Raw genomic sequence first — 22,092 nt, forward strand, 5'->3', positions numbered from 1 at the left:
AATGCAACATACACTCCAAATACCACTCAGTGCCAAATAATTACACACCACATAATTACACTCTACTGAATGCAACACAAACTCCACCCAATACCACTCAGTGCCACATAATTGTATGCTACATAATTACACTGCACTCAATGCAACATACACTCCAAATACCACTCAGTGCCCCATAATTACACGCCACATAATTACACTGTAACCAAGTCAACATATCCTCCAAATACCACTCAGTGCCACATAATTAAACTGCACTTAATGCAACCTACACTCCAAATACCACTCAGTGCCACATAATAACACGCCACATAGTTACACTGCACTCAATGTAACATACACTCCAAATACCACTCAGTGCCACATAATTACACTATACTGAATGCAACACACACTCCACACAATACCACTCAGTGCCACATAATTATATGCTACATAATTACACTGCACTAAATGCAACATACACTCCAAATACCACTCAGTGCCACATAATTACACACCACATAATTACACTCTACTGAATGCAACACAAACTCCACCCAATACCACTCAGTGCCACATAATTGTATGCTACATAATTACACTGCACTCAATGCAACATACACTCCAAATACCACTCAGTGCCCCATAATTACACGCCACATAATTACACTGTAACCAAGGCAACATATCCTCCAAATACCACTCAGTGCCACATAATTAAACTGCACTTAATGCAACCTACACTCCAAATACCACTCAGTGCCACATAATTACACGCCACATAGTTACACTGCACTCAATGTAACATACACTCCAAATACCACTCAGTGCCACATAATTACACTATACTGAATGCAACACACACTCCACACAATACCACTCAGTGCCACATAATTATATGCTACATAATTACACTGCACTAAATGCAACATACACTCCAAATACCACTCAGTGCCACATAATTACACACCACATAATTACACTCTACTGAATGCAACACAAACTCCACCCAATACCACTCAGTGCCACATAATTGTATGCTACATAATTACACTGCACTCAATGCAACATACACTCCAAATACCACTCAGTGCCCCATAATTACACGCCACATAATTACACTGTAACCAAGGCAACATATCCTCCAAATACCACTCAGTGCCACATAATTAAACTGCACTTAATGCAACCTACACTCCAAATACCACTCAGTGCCACATAATTACACGCCACATAGTTACACTGCACTCAATGTAACTTACACTCCAAATACCACTCAGTGCCACATAATTACACTATACTGAATGCAACACACACTCCACACAATACCACTCAGTGCCACATAATTATATGCTACATAATTACACTGCACTAAATGCAACATACACTCCAAATACCACTCAGTGCCACATAATTACACACCACATAATTACACTCTACTGAATGCAACACAAACACCACCCAATACCACTCAGTGCCACATAATTGTATGCTACATAATTACACTGCACTCAATGCAACATACACTCCAAATACCACTCAGTGCCACATAATTACACTGCACTCAATGCAACATACACTCCAAATACCACTCAGTGCCACATAATTACACACCACATAATTACACTCTACTGAATGCAACACACACTCCACACAATACCACTCAGTGCCACATAATTATATGCTACATAATTACACTGCACTCAATGCAACATACACTCCAAATACCACTCAGTGCCAGATAATTACACACCACATAATTACATTCTACTGAATGCAACACACACTCCACACAATACCATTCAGTGCCACATAATTATATGCTACATAATTACACTGCACTCAATGCAACATACACTCCTAATACCACTCAGTGCCACATAATTAAACTGCACTTAATGCAACCTACACTCCAAATACCACTCAGTGCCACATAATTACACGCCACATAGTTACACTGCACTCAATGTAACATACACTCCAAATACCACTCAGTGCCACATAATTACACTATACTGAATGCAACACACACTCCACACAATACCACTCAGTGCCACATAATTACATGCCACATAATTACACTGCACTCAATGCAACATACACTCCAAATACCACTCAGTGCCACATAATTACACACCACATAATTACACTCTACTGAATGCAACACGCACTCCAAACAATACCACCCAGTGCCATATAATTATATGCTACATAATTACACTGTACTCAATGTAACATACACTGCAAATACCACTCAGTGCCACATAATTACATGCCACATAGTTACACTGCACTCAATGTAACATACACTCCAAATACCACTCAGTGCCACATAATTACACTATACTGAATGCAACACACACTCCACACAATACCACTCAGTGCCACATAATTATATGCTACATCATTACACTGCACTAAATGCAACATACACTCCAAACAAAACCACTCAGTGCCACATAATTACATACCACACAATTACACTCTACTGAATACAACATTCACTCAACACAATAGCACTCAGTGCCACATAATTACACTATACTGAATGCAACACACACTCCACACAATACCACTCAGTGCCACATAATTATATGCTACATCATTACACTGCACTAAATGCAACATACACTCCAAACAAAACCACTCAGTGCCACATAATTCCACACCACATAATTACACTGCACTCAATGCAACATACACTCCAAATCCCACTCAGTGCCACATAATTACATGCCACATAATTACACAGCACTCAATGCAACATACACTCCTAATACCACTCAGTGCCACATAATTACATGCCACATAATTACACTGCACTCAATGCAACATACACTCCAAATCCCACTCAGTGCCACATAATTACACACCACATAATTACACTGCACGCAATGCAACATACACTCCTAATACCACTCAGTGCCACATAATTACACTGCACTCAATGCAACATACACTCCAAATACCACTCAGTGCCACATAATTACACACCACATAATTACACTCTACTGAATGCAACACACACTCCACACAATACCACTCAGTGCCACATAATTATATGCTACATAATTACACTGCACTCAATGCAACATACACTCCAAATACCACTCAGTGCCAGATAATTACACACCACATAATTACATTCTACTGAATGCAACACACACTCCACACAATACCATTCAGTGCCACATAATTATATGCTACATAATTACACTGCACTCAATGCAACATACACTCCTAATACCACTCAGTGCCACATAATTAAACTGCACTTAATGCAACCTACACTCCAAATACCACTCAGTGCCACATAATTACACGCCACATAGTTACACTGCACTCAATGTAACATACACTCCAAATACCACTCAGTGCCACATAATTACACTATACTGAATGCAACACACACTCCACACAATACCACTCAGTGCCACATAATTACATGCCACATAATTACACTGCACTCAATGCAACATACACTCCAAATACCACTCAGTGCCACATTATTACACAGCACATAATTACACTCTACTGAATGCAACACGCACTCCAAACAATACCACTCAGTGCCATATAATTATATGCTACATAATTACACTGTACTCACTGTAACATACACTTCAAATACCACTCAGTGCCACATAATTACATGCCACATAATTAAACTCTATTCAATGCAACATAAATACACTCCACATAATACTACTCAGTGCCACATAATTACACGCCACATACTTACACTCTACTCAATGCAACACAAATACACTCCACATAATACTGCACAGTGCCACGTACTTATATGCTACATAATTACACTGCACTCAATGTAAGATACACTCCAAGTACCACTCAGAGCCAAATAATTACACACCACATAATTACACTCTACTGAATGCAACATACACTCCACACAATACCACTCAGTGCCCCATAATTATATGCTACATAATTACACTGCACTCAAATGCAACATACACTCCAAATACACTAAGTGCCACATAATTACCCGCCACACAATTACACTCTACTGAATACAACATAACCTCCCCATAATACCACTCAGTGCCACATAATTATATGCTACATAATTACACTGCACTCAAGACTTACAAGGTGGTGGCAGCTCCTTGGTAGTTTTTGTTACTAGAGCTCGTGCAGATTGCGAGGGGCTCCTCCTCTGCACGCTGGAAAGCATTATTGAGAAACTTTTAAAATTGCATTTTACTCTGTTTTAAAACGCGCATTCACTTGTACTATAATTGTTTGGCTAAGACGCTTAAAAGCATATGTACAAATTCACCGTTTAAAGTTACCGCTTTGTGGACCCCCAGCCCCGTTCCATCGCGGCTTCGTGCCGTTTGTGTGGAGGGCAGGGCGAGCTTCAGAACTACAGAGCCGCCTCCCCGAGCAGAACGGAGTTAGCGTTCCAGCTGGGGGCGTGGCTTAAAGTATAAAATGGTCACTCTGAAGCGCAGCGGTCGAGCGCAGTGGGAGCGCCGACACCGCGCCAAAGCCGTGCCAAAGGGGTGCCAGTCTGCGCCAGTCCGCGCTGTGCGCCAGACCCCCTACCTCTTGTAACATCCACAATATTCCTAAGGTAATAACTTACACCCGATCTCAACTTTTGGGTATTGGCAACACTCTAACTGATAAAAGATGTTCCCATTTTTGTGCAGACTCTCTGGCCAATCTGCCTACTAATCCTTGCCCAAACTGCTCTTTTAAATCCACTCCTCCTCACTCTAATTTAGCTGCCCCTAGGTTGCCACTAACCCCTGAAGAATATATACATTGTGCTCTTATAAACGCCCGATCCCTTGTTAAACATAGGGATGAGGTCGCTGAACTTATAGCCACTCTAAATCTTGACATCCTGTTTATTACTGAGACCTGGGCAGACTCTGCTTCTGGCCCGGATTTCAAGATAGCTACTCCTGATGGCTATTATGTCACCCGACTAGACAGATCTTCGGGAAAACAAGGGGGTGGGTTAGCTATCATACATCGAGCTAACCTGGCTCTGAAAACTGAGCCAATGATCCATGATTCCATGGAAGTCTTATGTTTCACCTTTACTCTTTCCCCCACTCAAACTTTTAAAGGCACATTACTTTACCGACCTCCCACCTCACGCACATCTTTTTTGGAAGCTCTCAATCCTCTATTAGAACCAGTAGCTGCCTACAAAGAATATACAATACTGGGGGACTTTAATTTTCATCTAGAAAATCATGCGGATAAAGATACCATCAAGATTATCTCTGATTTTCAAGCAGTAGGCCTAGAACAGCGAGTCTCCTCAGCCACCCCCCAAGCTGGTCATACCTTGGACGGATTATTCACTAATAATCCATACATGAATCAACCTACGGTGATTCCACTCATATGGACTGATCATTCGGCAGTCGTATTTTCTATACTAATTAGGAAACGCAAATACTGCGCGCCCTCTGCACGCTCACAGATTAAATGTCGTGACTGGAAAAATATTGACCACCATGTCTTTAATAATGCACTAAAAACTACTAAATTCAAAGACTCAAATGACCCAGGTGAGGCATCCAACAACTACGTGCGCTGGTTGAACAACGCACTAGATCATGTGGCACCTCTCAAAAAACTGCAGCCTAACCGTAATAAACCTTCTGCTCCTTGGTTCTCTGAATTACTAAGGCTCGAAAGACAACGATGTCGTAATCTAGAGAGACGTTGGCGTAGGAACTACGACAACAACGATAAAGATAGATATAAGACAGCCCTGCATAACTATAAAAAACTTATTACGAAGGAAAAATGTAATTTCTACACCACACAAATAGAATCAGCTCAAAATTCGAGCAAACAGTTATTCCAGGTGGTAAAAAAGTTATCCAACCCTACGGTTCCTGATTCTACAGAACCTTCTCAAACCTTCTGTAATGAAATTGCAGATTTTTTTAAAGGAAAGGTTACAGATATTTTTAATAACTTCACACAAAAAATCTCTGATGCTATAGTTGGCCCAGTTGCTCCTCAGATATCTACCAGGCCAACCCTGGAAACATTCTCCTCACTCCCTCAAGCATCTATAGAGGAAATTATGAATGCGGTCAAATCAGGATCTCCTATGGACCCTTGCCCCCCAAGCATTCTTAAACTAGCATCTGATCAGGTAGCCCCGGTTCTTACCCACATTTTCAACACGATGTTCCAGACAGGTGATTACCCTAAAGTCTGGAAGAAAGTCATTGTGAAGCCTCTTCTAAAAAAATCAACACTAAACCCAGCAGAGTTAAAAAGCTACCGACCCATTGCCTCGCTTCCTTATCCCTCTAAGGTATTTGAGAAGGCAATTAATATACAACTTTCTAGCTTTATTGATGACAACAACCTACTAGATGAGACCCAATTTGGGTTTAGAAAGGGTCACGGCACCGAGACCGCCTTGATAAAAGCAACTGAAGAAGTTAGAATAATTCTAGACCAAGGCGGTACAGCAATTTTGATACTCTTAGATCTATTGGCTGCCTTCGACACGGTCGATCATAACATCCTGATCGACCGTGTCGATGCCATGGGCATCCAAGGCAAAGCTAAGACTCTTCTGGCATCTTTTCTATCAGACAGAGAACAGTCTGTGAAAATGGGTAGCTATTATTCGCCTGATTTCACCTTACCTTGTGGAGTTCCTCAGGGCTCCTCGCTAAGTCCGACGCTTTTTAATATCTATGTATCGGACTTAGCGAGGGTGATCAAGTCATTCGGCATAGGAATAACATCATACGCCGATGACACTAAATTAGTCCTGGCTATTCATAGAAACGGAGCTGCAGTGGCCGCTAACTTCCAGGAAGGAATGAGAGCAATTTGCACTTGGATGGACCAGAACTGCTTAAAATTAAACTCCGACAAGACGGAGGTCATGCTCTTTGGTGATCTGACCCCGTCTTGGTCACCAGTCTGGTTGCCAGCAGAGCTGGGAGATCCTCCTCACCCGGTGCTAAAAGTTAGGAACCTCGGAGTTCTATTCGATAATAAGCTTACTTTCCATAGCCATGCTAATACAGTGGTTTCAGCGTCCTTTTATACCTTAAGAATGGTAAAAAAGCTTCTCCCTTTTCTTCCTCCAGACTCAGGTAAAACCCTAATGTCTACACTAGTCCTTTCAAAGATTGATTATTGTAACGGACTATGGCTGAATGCACAGGAACAAGTCATGAATAAATTACAACTAGTGCAAAACGCTGCGGCAAGAATTTTAACCGGTACACCCAAATTCTCATCCATATCTCCCATTATTCGCCAACTTCATTGGCTGCCTGTGAGAAGCCGTACAAAGTTCAAGGCTTTGTGCATCATTTATAAAACATTGAACAATACCGGACCGGACTTTTTTAAAAAATCCATCACTCCCTATAAACCCAATCGTTCCTTACGCTCTGCGGCATCCCAGCTACTTCATATTCCACGCACTAAGAAAGCAACATGGGGCGATAAACGCTTCACATTTGCTGCTTCTAAATTGTGGAATGAGCTCCCCCTTAATATTAGATCAAGATCTTCCCTAATTATATTTCGGAAGCACATTAAAACGTGGCTTTTCAACCAGTAAGTTCTGTAGGAGCTCTCTGCAATCTCAACGAACTCTAGCGCCGAGACACCGGAAGGTATTTGTGCGCTCTAGAAATTTTATAAATAAATAAATGCAACATACACTCCAAATACCACTCAGTGCCAGATAATTACACACCACATAATTACACTCAATTGAATGCAACACACACTCCACACAATACCATTCAATGCCACATAATTATATGCTACATAATTACACTGCTCTCAATACAAACATACACTCCAAACAATACCACTCAGTGCCATATAATTATATGCTACATAATTACACTGCACTCAATGCAACATACACTCCAAATACCACTCAGTGCCACATAATTACACACCACATAATTACACTCTACTGAATGCAACATACAATCCACACAATAGTGAAGTAGTGTGGCTCACTGGTTAGAGGTGGCAGACCCGAGAGCAGAGGACGGCCCGGGACCAGGGTTCGATTCCCGGCGCGGCAGGTTTCTGGACCAGGGTCAGCGGACTCGATAATTATCTCGCCTCGGTGCCCACTCTGATCAGCGATCACACTCGGCAACTCTGGGCATTAGCTTGCCTCATCTTCACTAACGGCCCCACCAGACCGCCGGGGATGCCTGGTCTCACCCTGGAGATACCCATTAAGGGACCATCTCTCAGGGAAGCCAGGAAGGGTTTCGCAGCGGTCGAAGCGCCTTGGGACCCTACGGGTAAGTAGTGCGCTATATAAATGTCAATACATACATACATACATACAATACCACTCAATGACAAATAATTATATGCTACATAATTACACTGCACTCAAATTACACTGCACTCAATGCAACATACACTCCAAATACCACTCAGTGCCCCATAATTACACTCTACTGAATGCAACATACACGCCACACAATACCACTCAGTGCCACATAATTATATGCTACAGACTTACACTGCACTTAATGCAAAATGCACTGCACACCATGACACAATTTCACTAAGCATAATTTCACAGAACACCACAGTTCCAAGCCACACAATTCAACTCCACACATTTCCAATACACACCACATAATTACACACCAAACAACATAGTTCAGCTCTAAAACTCCACAATCCACAACGTACCTCCAATCCACACCATATAGTGTCACCATCTGAGCACCAAACCTCATATACCACCACCATTTTGCATCACAAACCACCTAAGCATCATGTCAGTCTGCCCTTGGAATCTGGCATCTGTTGATTCTCCCCTAGTGTCTGTCTGCTGCTCGTGTTCTAATTAAATTACTGTTTTCAAACATCCACTCCCCCGTTATTTAAGTCCCGCTCCCCCGTAACAAAAAAATTATAACAAACAAGCATGAGAACATGCAGGAAGTAGTTGCCAGCAGCGCAAGCACGAAAAAAGTAGAAGACAATTTTTATGTTAAAATCTTTTTTTAATTAGGTTTTTCAGTTGCATATAATGTTGACTTTGTTTGTATAAAGGTAACGAAAATGCTTAATACTTTTTATTATAAGTTTTCAACATAATGCACAGCAGCCACAATCAGACCCCCCAGGATATAGCGGCATAAAAGTGCAAATTTAGCGGCACAAAAATGTAAATTTAGCGGCACAAAAATGTAAATTTAGCGGCATTATTGCGGCACTTTATTTTACTCGAAATAATTCCTTTTCAGCCCTAAATCAATAAAACCTGTTTTAGCATAGTATTCCTCTTTGAAATAGGCGTGGTTAAAGTTTCTGCAGCTCTACAGAAGCACAGCTCCTATCTACTAACCTACTAACCTTGTGGGAGGGGGCGTATTTCTCCCTGGGATTTTCTAGCACCCATGAGTGCACCCCTGCCGGGGCACCACTTTCACCACACCCTGGGTGCAGTCGCACAGCTTCCCTTTGCTCCATGTGTGCAGTAACACAGCCCCCATTTGCTCCCTGGGTGCAGTCACACAGACCCCCATCTCTCCCTGGGTGCAGAGGTACAGCCTCTTCTTGTGTTGCGTGCACTGACTCCCTTTTATGGGTAGTGCTGACAGGGCAGACATCTCGCAATAATCATCCTTCAGAACCAAGTTCCCCAGTTCCAAATTCAGTAGCTCTGACCATGGTGTCACATCCTCTCCCCCACTGAGAGAAACTCGCACTGCCTCAACTATAACCCAATTGTGCCCGCTATAAACACCTGGATGCGGCTCAATTTAAATGACACACTAGACAAGAGCAATATCCTGCCTACAAAAAAAAGTAACATTATCCTGGAAAAAGCAAATACTCATAGGGAATACAAAATTAAGTAAAGCATGTGAAATGTAAGCAGGAAAAACATGGTTACTTTAACGCTTTTACACTCACTATTCAGAAATCAGTGAGTGCTTTTGCCTGAAAAGTTAAGGGCACAGAATGGACCCATTTCAATGTCCATTGCTTATATCCTTACAGAATGTAAGCAGTATAATAAAAAGACCAATTCCCTGAACACCGAGACGCAGTACACATTTTGTTTTCCAATCCATGTGTTGCAGTGCCTCCCGCACTGGTGCACTAGTTCCCCGCCAGGGGGAAAACAACGCTATTCAAAGAAAGACAAGTAAACAATCAATCAATCAATCAATGACACTTATAGAGCGCGCTACATACCCGTAGGGTCTCAAGGCGCTGGGGGGGGGGGGGGGGGGGGGTGCCGCTACTGCTCGAACAGCCAGGTCTTCAGCTTCTTCCTGAAGGAGAGGTGGTCTTGGGTCAGGCGCAGGTCGGTCGGGAGGGAGTTCCAGGTCTTGGCGGCCAGGTAGGAGAAGGACCTTCCTCCTGTAGTCGCTCTTCGGATGCGGGGGATGGCGGCGAGGGCGTGGTTGGCTGATCGGAGGTGGCGTTTGGGAGCGTAGAAGTTGATCCGGCTGTTGAGGTAGCTCGGGCCTTGGTCGTGTAGGGCTTTGTGTGCGTGGGTGAGGAGGCGGAAGGTGATTCTTTTGTTGACGGGGAGCCAGTGAAGGTCTCTCAGGTGTCCGGTGATGTGGCTGGTTCGTGGGATGTCGAGGATGAGTCTGGCTGAGGCGTTCTGGATCCGCTGGAGTCTCTTCTGGATCTTGGCGGTGGTACCGGCGTAGAGGGCGTTGCCGTAGTCCAGTCGGCTGGTGACGAGGGCCTGGGTGACGGTCTTCCTGGTCTCGGTGGGGATCCACCAGAAGATCTTCCGTAGCATGCGTAGGATGTTGAAGCACGCCAAGGAGACGTTGTTGACTTGCCTGGTCATGGAGAGGGAGGAGTCCAGGATGAAGAACAAAAGAAGAGCTTCACTGGCAAACTCTGTAGAGTGGCGCAAATGTGTTTAGGTATGAATAAAATCAATCTGCCCACTTTGCTATCACTCTGTTTGGCTTTATTTAGTTATTTTTCATGTTTTGAACCTTTCTTTCCCACAGCTTCACTTTGGAACATTGCTTTCATTGGGCCGGTACTGTCCAGTACGTAGTACACAGCACTTTTTTATATTGAGAGAGAGAGAGTACCGGCACTTCTCAGAAACAAGCAGGTACTCTGTTACAGAGTACCTGCACTTCTATTTATCTATTTCAAGCACTACTCTGGAATTGTAAAATATCACAAAAAGACGTCAATTACATGTTTTTCTTTTTTGGATCCATTTCACAAGTGCACAAATCAAGGAACGAAGAAAAGAGACTGGGAGAACCGTTTCTGAAGGCAGAATTTCAGTAGGAGAGAAGCTGCTACACAAAGAGAGGGAAGAAAAGGGAGGAAGAAAGAAAGGGGGAGGGCAGTTGAAGCGGCAAAGCAGACACGGTGTATTCTGTGCGCAAGAAGGAAAAGACAGTCCTTTCCCTTCTCTGCGCGCCCCTTCCGTCCCCGAGCTGGAATCGTAATTTTTTATTCTTTCCAGTCCCTGCAAGCTGAAGAGAAGCGATACTTTCCTCGCCTCGCTCCTCTTTCATAACTTTTGTAAACAAAGGAGGAAGCAGGCATCTAATAGAGCCGTTTGGCGGGATGACGTATGGGCGCACAACCAATGAAATTGCATCATTTTTTCATGCCTACCGGGGAGAGTTATTTTCGCGGGCAGTTAGGTAAATATCGCGCCCGTCGCGCTTGCCAGCTGATTTCGCGATTTTTTCGTGAATCGCGAAATCGCGAAATGCTGGAGGGTCTGCACAATGCTCTACAACATAGCCAAAAGATTTGGCTAAACACATAACTTCCCAAAGGCGAGACCTACTGGCTATGCCAATGCTTGTTTTCTTAAGCTGTGAAATGCAAAAGAAGCAACAAACAACGACGGGGGGTGCAGGGCTAATGTTGAGGGAAGCAACAATAAATGGACGGAGGAAGGGTGGTTGTTTGTGCAAGCAAGGACGGTGCAGAGGGGTGGGAGAACGGGTGAAACCAAACACGAGCAACAAGTTAAACAAGCAATGACAAACACGAGTTGGAAACTAAGAAAAAAAAAGAATTCCCCAAAACGAACATATAAACACCAAAGCGTAAAGATACCATTAATTGGGCAGTGCTCTGTGGGAGGAAATAAAACACAAAAAGGAGGGACAAACAAGAAGGATTAACTACTAGCAAGCAAGCCTTTTTAAAGGACAATCGAAGTAACACATAAAAAGGCAATGGCCGGGCTGTAAGCCCACAAAGTGCATGCAACATGTCTCGAAGAATCAGCACAAGCACAGCCTAAGCTCAACCTAAAAAAGATCCTAGCAAGCAGCTTTAGCAATTGTTTTTCGTAAAGTTAAAATTCGTGCCTCAGAGAATCTAGCATTTAACGATGGCTCAAAGTAAACGTGCTATATGGAACAGTAAAAATACTTTGTTTAGAAGGAAGGTAGTTGAGACATGTAATATAAACACTGTACACTAGCTATGCAGATAGTTGCTAGAAAGAGATGTTTAAGACCCTAAGCTTAGTGACTGTTCAAGTAAGCTACAGGAGTATGCATCTCCCAATGGGTCCTAATCACACCGAGTATGTGAAATGAATATAGCACTAACATAACCTAAATGGAATCACTGTACTTTCAAAGCATAAGGTGTAGTCCAAGAACTATTTAAGGCCACAGGAAAGTCAGAAATTCACGTACAAGAACTCATTCTTATTTATCAGATAAGACAAACGTAACCATAGAATACATTTAAAATACATTTAGATAAATATATTTTCCTGCTAAAAAGTCACTATGTTAACAAATATAAAACAATATATAAACCAGACTGGAAAATGGATCGTTCGCGGGTATAGAAGATGGTGGGAGCAGGCTTTGTAATTCACCACATTTTAGCACATGACACACACAGCAATTCCGCCATTTCACCAAATCATAGTAGAAAACAGTGACTTAACCAAAGGTGGCTCAAAGTCACAAAGACTACGCCCCCTTATGAAGCCATTTAGGTAAGCATATCCAAATACTTGAAATCAAGTGGGCAGAGAAGTCCTAGTCTCTATGATGATGCATTGTGGAATCACGATGCCCGGGCTATAAGGCATATGACTGAATCATGAGATATTGTGACACTCGCTTTATGGACTTCTGCTGCATTTGTCTTATGTGACAACATTTAAGTCAACAAGAAAAAGGCAAAAACCCAATGGTAAGCAATGTACAAAAATATGACATTTGGGAACGAATAGCTGATTGAAGAGACATAATTAAGAGCCTGATGCTATTATAAGTCCCAGTACTACAAGAAGAGATCCGAATATGACGATCACATCAATACAAAATACAGATTTCACAATCACTTACTTCCGAATTTAGCGTAAACTTGGCTCCCAAAGACCAATCGTACATGCCAAGGCAGTTTATCAGGACACGAATTTTTAACGGCTGCTCCATCATCTCATCCATTGTCAAGAAATCATATTCGAAGACCCTTTTGCATTGCAAAAATGTGAGTTTACGGTACTGATCCAACGATAGTTCTTCACCAGTGTGCTGAGCAAAAACAGGATCGCTTTCTAGAGCTGAGAAGATTTTGTTCTATAGAGAAAAATTTAAATTAAAAACCAAACATAATGTTGGTGTACAAAAAGTCACAGCTACTGGCGATTCAACATGAGTTAATTACTGCTTCTACTTTATTCAGGGAGGCGGATGGGTATGGGGGTGGGTGATGTAATGAAGGAATAAGAAGCCCCTGCTACTGAGCTGAAAATAATAACACTTTCATGCACCCATAAGAAAGAGGTGTAAAATGCCAAGCAAATGACAACTTATTAGAAAGTTATTGAAGGTGAAAAAATGAGAAAATGTGGGTTAAAATACAAGTAGGCCTTGTCTATTTTTTCTAGTGGGTGTACTCCCATATATGTAGAGGGGAGAACACCTTTCCATCAAACCAACCTAAAAGAATTATGAGTTGCTCTAAGCAGTGGCATGGTGGGATAGCTTCATTATTTAAGAAACCAAGTCTTATGTATTTGTTGCTTCATTAAAACATGATATACAACTAGTTACTCATTGGTAGAGCCAATCAGGGTTACTACCTCTGCCCAGATCCAACAAGATTTTACTAAAACTCCATCCCCTTCACTCAACTGTAAAAGAGGGCATTGTTATTCCACAAGCTAATAGCACAAGCAAATGAACATATCAGAGGTATAGACACCCTAGTAATGTTGAGTGCGGTATTACAGCACAACACAGTTAATCGAAGAAGCTTTACCTGCAGCTACCCTAGGTTATTTGATATGTCAGAAAAAGTTGCTACCTGGGATTTTCTGATAATTTCGTTTGATCCAAAGGTACAGCACAGAAGAAAAAGAAAAACTTCGCTTTACAATATAACTATCTAATAAGATGTGCTAATGCTCACAGAACTCAAGCATGTGGATTAAAGGCCGGCTGCCCTATTCTCAGCCCCAGATAATATGTCAACATATATCAGAGGAAAACAACAAGGGAAATGCGGAGCTAACCCAGAAATAAAAGGGTAATTTGTTTTCAACAAAAACAAATAAAGAATGTGCCAAAAACACAAATATAGATAAACTTTCATCTAGAAATGTACCTTCATGTTATTCACATATTGTTCCTTCAGACATTAAGATGTGCTTTTTATTATTTAAAAAGTATTTTTGTTCTTTATATTTAGGCTGGAACATTTCATTAGTATTTAGTAGGCACTTCAAACTTTCTTTTCTCATTCATTTCATTTTTCCTCTTTTTATACAAACCTTAAAAGATAGGACTTAATTTAAACTGACATGTTGCTTTTTTTATGTTCATTCTGGAGCAGATTTTATTTTTCCAGTTGATCTTAATTATTTTGAACTGTACCCTCTTATATATCATTCACTGGTAGCACATCAATAATTGTAAAATTACAATTATCAACTAGGCTTTTCAAATGTAAAAACATTATTATTGAGTGTACCTGTAAATAACAAGAAAAAGACATGAGACAATAGCGTATTTGGCAAACATTAAAGGGGAGATTTGCTGATAGTAAACAGAAAATACCCACTAGAAATGCTAATGTCATTTACATTTCACAATAAATATGTTAGACGTTGGCATATGCAATTTTCAGAGAGTAATGCACAGGTTATTCTATAATGTATGCAAGGTAGTTTACTTAAATGGCAATATTTGGGTGTATTTGTCCACTAAAAAACCTGTAAAATAGGCAGAATGAATGGACAGTATTGATGAGGACGGGAGTAATGTTAAATGTGATGGGGCAGAGGTGAAATATTTGGGCAACGGATATCAAAAGAAAGTCAAAAATAATGTTGGGTGAGGCAATTGAGGGGGTACACATTGTGGAAAATTAGGAACAGCTAACTGACTCGACAGTACGCAAAATAGTGTGGTACTCTTCTAGGATAAGACTAATGATAATTTGGGCTAAAATCTGTGGAATGTATATGGAATTAAAGTTGTGAGAGAACATTCAAGTCTAAAGAGGAGTGAATCTGAGGCAACTGCACTGAAAACATACATGATAGGCAGGGCTTTAATCTCAAATGATGCCAGTGCCTACAGTTTGGGAGCAATATTTTTACAATAAAGTGAAGGCTTAGAAGGGTTGCTTGACTTTGCAGAACATTTAAGGGTGATAGGAACAGTTATTCGGTCACTGATAAGAGGATTATTGCATTGTGGTTGGGTCTGCAGCACATAATTATGTGGTGTGAAGCTTGAGTTTGGCACTGATCAAAAAATTCTGTTGGACAATTTCATGACGAAGGGGCAAATCATGCTACTCCAAGGGTTGTTAAGTGGTATATCAATTGAAAAAATTAAGAATGCTAATCCTGGTTACATGTCACAGTTGTCCTAGAAAGGGGGAAAGGGTGAGTTAGAGGAAAAGTTTTGATCACATGTATGTCACTGGTTATGAGAGAGGCCATATCAAGGAATGAATAGTCCATTGGGAAGAAGAGTTGAAGGTAATGAGAAAGTAAACTGAGAAGTAGCGTGTGACATGGCCCCCTCAGACTACGGAAAACTGCAGCCAGCACCAATGCTGCCAGGGCCTGAGGTCCAGGCTGTTGAATCCTATCGGGCTCTACAGCATGCACCAGCACCACTGCATCGTTGCTGCTGTGCCCAGCCATCATGGATCTTCAGACATCATCATTGGCACCATGCCCTGAGGTCCAGAGTTACCAGCTCACTTCCACTCTAGGACTCAGTCAACCAGAGTATGGAAGTAGGAGTTATTCTGGTGTGCAAAAGGGTTCATAAGTAGTTGAGGTACCTCAATGGCTAAAAAGGGATTGGCCTAGAAGAGAGACACTGGGAACCAGCAAGCCATGTTCCGCTCTGGTACAGCATTTTCACAACAGTGTTCCTTCTAAACAGGAGCCTGGGGGAAGAGTGCTTGAAATGGGATACTATCATTACTTTATGCATGCACCCCAACCAGTACTCATGCTATTGTGCTCAGAGGTTAAGGCTGGTGGCTACCTGCAGTCCTTTAAACCTGATCCCATCTGCCTGATCTTTAAAGTGAGGCCAGAAGTTACAGGAAAAGAAGGTCCTGCAAACCGGAAAGTCCATACTACCATATAGGATCACTGTGCTGCAATATGGCTGCCACCAAACACAACCATATCAGCAACAAGAACTACTGCTGAGATCACAGACTGATTATGCTGCAACTATTGGCACAAATACACTGCTGAACTGTTAGTACAGGGATAAGGATATCCAGTGTACTATGTGTCCTACTTTTAACCTCCCTAAGCAGTGGCCATAACCGGAGCCATCGCTCCGCACAGAGGCCCTCAAGACATATTCAACCACAGATCTTGCGTCGGTATATGCAGCTGTTTTTTATTTTAATTTGTGCTAAACATATTTATATGAAGCAGACAAGCCATATGGCCAGGAGAATACTTTACAATAAAAGATACAATGAAGACAAGTGTGGGTTATACTAACTGCACTGAGCAACAGTAATAGTTAAATGAGAACAAATATTGACAAAATAATGTGAAAAGTAGTAGAAACATAGTTATAAGAGTTCATGGAGAGCTCAGTCTTATAAATACTTTTTTAAATAGGTGGATCTTCAGGTTTATCCCTCTAGCAGTAGTTTGTTCAATTCGAAATCTTGAGGAAAAGGTTTTAGCCAGACTCAATAAGGTTTTAGTTAGTGTTTTTGTTTTCCTTTCTTTTTGGATCACTAGCATCAGTTAAGACTTGTTCGTAGTTTTTCTTTCTCCTCCAGGGAGCAACAATTTGTGTTTTAAGTAGGTTGCACAGGCTTGTTAAAAATTTGTGTGTTAAACACGCTATCCTAAATTGCTTTCTGGCCTCCAGAAGAAGCCAGAGGAGATTTCTCAAATTGAGGGTTATATGATCCACTTTCTTTGCCCCTCTGACAAACCAGATAGCTGCATGTAGTAGGGCTCTGAAAAAGGTTAGAGCATTTTAGGTAGACCGGTAAGTAAAGCATTGCTCCATTTAGATGTGAGAGGACCTACGCCTTTATGGTAGACCTGAAATATTCAGGCAGGATGGAGGGTGTAGAAGATAAAAGTTAGAGCTGGGTAGATATTAAGGAGACAGGTGTGATTTAGGAGCAAGTTTTTGCCAATTTAGTTTAGCCATACAGTCATTATGCAACAGTTTTTCCCCAAAAGTACATAACTCCAATTTATTAAAACACACTCCTTACTTTTGAATATTTTCCATTTGTGCTCTGCTGCTTTTTGTCTAGGTTCACGCTATACGTCTACCATACACATACATACATACAGATAGACTTTTTTATTAAAGTGTTTTAAGAAAATTCACAGATGTAAAAAGGATGGTATATTTACACCAACAAAAGGTATCATATTTTCTCAGTGGACGTCATGCAAGTCATCACATTAGCTCTCATTTACAAATAAAAGAGAAAAACCACAGTTCGTAGAGAGGTAGAAGATGTTGGTGATGCACAACTACAACCAAGGAAAATGTTATGATAGTGAACATACAGGTGACATGAATCACAACAGTAACACCCAATCAGTCAAGAATCCAAGTCCAGTATAATTGTATAGCTGCACAGCCCCACACAGTGTGTATGGAGGCGCCACCTGAATGTGCGCAGCAAAGGCAGGAGAGGGAGTCTACCCTGCCAATCACTGAGAGCCTGTGAGGTGTAAACTATGTGCGGTGGAGGTAGTTCAGCTGCATGAGCCGCAGCCTTGACGCAATGGCTGAGCTTCGTGGTGATGCGCTACCCTTTATCCGCCAAATCCCTGACATCCCTCTCCCAAACCGCATTCAACGAGGCAAATAAATCAGGCATATGCTGAACCAGGTACCAATAAACCAGACAATTTTATGTGTGGCTAGTTCCTCGAGGAGTAGCTCGGCATCAAGGGGGTTATAGTGAGCGAGCGTCTCTAGCCCACAAATGTGCAGTGGCATGGCGTAGCGCAGCTGGAGATAGCAGTACAATTGACTGTGATGCAAATTAAATTAGCTTTGGAAGGTGGCATATGATTTCAGCATGACCCCCTTTGTGATATCCCCCAAAGTCGAAATACCTATAGTACCCCAATTGGAGAAGCCCTCCAGTGCCACCACATGAGGGAGTGAAGCACCCACCCACAGGTCTGTCCTGTTAGGCATAATTTCCATCCCTTTTTTGCTAATAGCCCATCCCAGCTCTGCAGAACTAAGTTTGTCACTGTGGGGGAGGGGTTGGGGGGGTATTAAACAGCTTCTAGACCCGTAGAGTAAGTGGTGGATTGGGGTGCCTTAGAGCGGGATAAAGGAAGGGCCGACCAGGTGTTAATGTCTGCTGCCAGTGTGTCAAGATGTAGCCTGATTTTCAACTTCAAAGTCGGGTTAGGGCCATGGGTGATGAGCACTCCCAAATATTTGAAGTCATGCCCAGCTATCTGGAATCTGGAAGCCCATCCCAAGTCCTGAGTATGGGGGGGGCGGCACGGGGAAACAGGGAGGGTGGTGGTTAAAAACGGGTAGCTTAGTGCAGAGCGGGTGGGCAAAACCCTGGAGGAAATGTGTAAAGCACACACAGCACACTACAAAAAGAGACTCCACACCAGGTTAGGTGATAAACAGTATGTGTATTCTAAAATAAACACATCAGAAGGGAATCACAGGTGCAGATAAACTGTGTCAGCCGGCACCGGGGAATAATTCACAGGGGGACTATATACAGGGCAGCGGCAATCGGGCCGCTGCCAGAACCATCATAAGTCCAAGGTTAACTAAAAGACCATAAGCAATAACGTCTCACCGCCTGTACCTACTGGTGAGTAGACATGCACTTGGCATAAATCACTTTAGGCATTTGCAAGGTAGGCCTAAACATGAAACCAGCCACGTAGGCATTAGGGAAAAACAGTAGCCTAAATGCATTAATCATGAAAACACATTATGCATAACTTCAGGCATAGATCATCGTTGCCTGGAATGGGAACCTCAGGTTAGGCATACCCCATGCAGCACACACGCAGGGGAATTAAAATATAGCGCTTTGACAGCACCGCGCTGCAGGCGTCAGCTCCTCTTCCCCTGGCACCTTGAATATAGCACTTGCGAGGCACTAGGTCCCACTAGAAGCTTCAGGGATAGAAGATAGTGTACCTCTTCTGGTAATCAGGAAAACAGTGCCCACCAGGCGCTAGAGTGCAGGCAGAGCAGCACAGTCCCTTCAAATATGGCGCTCACCAGGCGCTAGGCGACTCACGGTTCCCAGGCTCCCACCCGTGGGAGTAGCGCCCACGCTCCTCACCTCCTTGGAGTGCAGGCAGTCAAAGTATAGCACTCACGGGCGCTGGGGCAGCAGGCAGGCCAGGCTGGGCAAGATCAGCAGACAGTGGGCACTCATCAGTACAGGACAGCAGCTGCTAGAAGCAGTCATCTCCAATAAAGTGGCACTCCTCCTGACACATCAGTCTTCACTCCAGCAAAGGCTCTCACTGGCCCTGTGGACAGCAGAGGGGTACAGATGGGCTCAGGGGCCAGCACACAGGCCCATGCGGCGGTACCTCCTGGCAGAGTGTCCCCTCTCATTCCAGTCCACCCTCAGTCTGAGCACATGGCATCTCTACAGCTCTACATATTCACCCCTCCTCCCACCTACCAGAAAGAGCTGGAAGCTTCTAGAAGGTCCCTCGCAGTTCCAGCCTCACTGTTACTGGGGGAAGAGTGGAGCACCTTGCCACTTCAAACTCTAGACCGCCAACCCACCTCAGGCAGGCGGCACAAGCAGACAGAAATGGCGTCCATTTTAAAAGTGACATTTCCACAATGGTGAAAATAAAGGTGCGTCCACCATTACACAGCATTTATTATTTTCCTCTCACACCACACATGGCATATACATTTCCTACCATGGGGGAGATGTCCCCTATAGGGGAGGGGGAGTCCTAATATACCTATGTAAGGCAGAAAGCACATGGGCCAAGTCCAACAGTGGTAGACTTGGTCCAATTGACAGAGAAAACCCATAGTCTCACTGACGATTTGTAGGATTTGGAGCACACAAGGGCAAAATTCTCCAGTCTAGTCGAGAAAAGTAAGGCGTCATCAGTGCAGAGTGCGACTCTATCCTCAGGACCTCCATCCCACTCAAACCCCTGTACCTAAGCATCCATAAGAAGCCACTCGGCCAGAGGTTTTATGGCAAGTGCAAAATGTAGTGGGGATAATAAACACTGCTGGTGTGCCTCATTTAGTGGCAAAGTGGCTGTAAAGGGGAGAACCCACTTGAACATGGGTAGTAAGACCTGTATAGAGGAGTTTGACATATTTCTGGAACATTGGTCCGAAGCGCAGTCGGCGAAGCAGTGCAAATAAATATCTCCAATCCACCAAGTTGAATACCTTTTCAATATTAGCTAGCAAAATTACTGCTGTCCCATCTAGGCCATGGCAAGCATATTATATACCCTACAGATGTAATGTCTGGTGGTGCTTCCTAGCATAAAGCCAGCCAGATCACAGTGGAACAGGTAGGGGATAACCCTAAGCAAGTGGTTGGCTAGAGCCTTGGTTAGAACCTTAGCCACCGTGTTTATTAAAGAGATCGTTAGAGAAGAGGAGCATTGGTCTGTAGATTTCCTCGGTTTAGGAATCACCACAATCTCCACCCTATGGATGTCCTGAGGAAGCACTCCTGTGTCAGCCGTTTCAGTGAGGGCTACCATTAGGGGTTTCACAAGCTTGCTTGCAAAAAGTTTTAAGAGCTCTCACAGGAAGCCGTTGGGGTCTTGAGTCTTACTAGACTGCAGTTTACCCAAGGTAGTAGCAAGATCCTCAGGAGTCAGGTCTTCGTCAAGTGTCTACATTTCCTATGCACCAACCGATATTCCCATACCCTAGAGGGCCCTGTACCAAGTCACTCTCCAACCAAGTATGGCCTAAAACGTTTTCTTTGCAACGTAAGGTCATTAGCCAAGCACGCAACTGAGATATGGGATGTAATCACCTCTCAGTCTCCTGATATTTGTTTTTTGACGGAAACATGGCTAAACCCCTCCAACCTTCCAGCTATTGCGGTAGCTATCCCAGATAACTACAAACTAATCAACCTCGATAGAGATGTAAAAATGGGAGGAGGTATTGCCATCGTTTTTAAAAACACAATCAATGTGACATGGATTACAACCACCATCACTGACGCTATGGAGTTAGGTATCTTGAAGATAAGAGTTTCCGCAACTGTTAGCTGGAATGCAGCGCTGATTTATCGCCGTCCTGGGCCCAAGGCCAATTTCAGTCAACAGTTGGTGGAACAGATAGCCACGCATGTTTTAACCTCAAATACATTTCTGCTCCTAGGCGACTTTAATTTCCATGGGGAAGAACACACCAACTTGGAAGTTATGAAGCTATTAACAGACCTAGAAATATTAGGACTCTCCCAAAGAGTCAGAGGCCCTATGCATATAGCCAGCCAACCCCTTGATCCAATTTTCCTTTTATTCCCCGACTACTACGAGGAACAGCAGACTGAACGCGATGCCCATAGGCTTTGGCTAAAACTCACTCCTGAAGCTTTCTGTGAAGCTTTCCATCCTAACTTACC

General features: G+C 42.9%; 1 protein-coding gene across 2 annotated transcripts in view; it reads right to left on the minus strand.

Annotated features, from left to right (window-relative positions):
* ACOX3 (acyl-CoA oxidase 3, pristanoyl) overlaps positions 1 to 22,092 on the minus strand; it is a 474,351-nt gene that overhangs the window by 313,851 nt on the left and 138,408 nt on the right. For both annotated transcript variants that reach the window (XM_086964140.1, XM_086964139.1), the window contains exon 3: positions 13,332 to 13,565. In XM_086964140.1, the coding sequence (XP_086820266.1) occupies positions 13,332 to 13,565 (234 nt within the window). The remainder of the gene's footprint in view (positions 1 to 13,331; positions 13,566 to 22,092) is intronic.

Source organism: Lissotriton vulgaris, chromosome 3_2, assembly GCF_964263255.1.
Source record: "Lissotriton vulgaris chromosome 3_2, aLisVul1.2, whole genome shotgun sequence".
NCBI lineage: Eukaryota > Metazoa > Chordata > Amphibia > Caudata > Salamandridae > Lissotriton > Lissotriton vulgaris.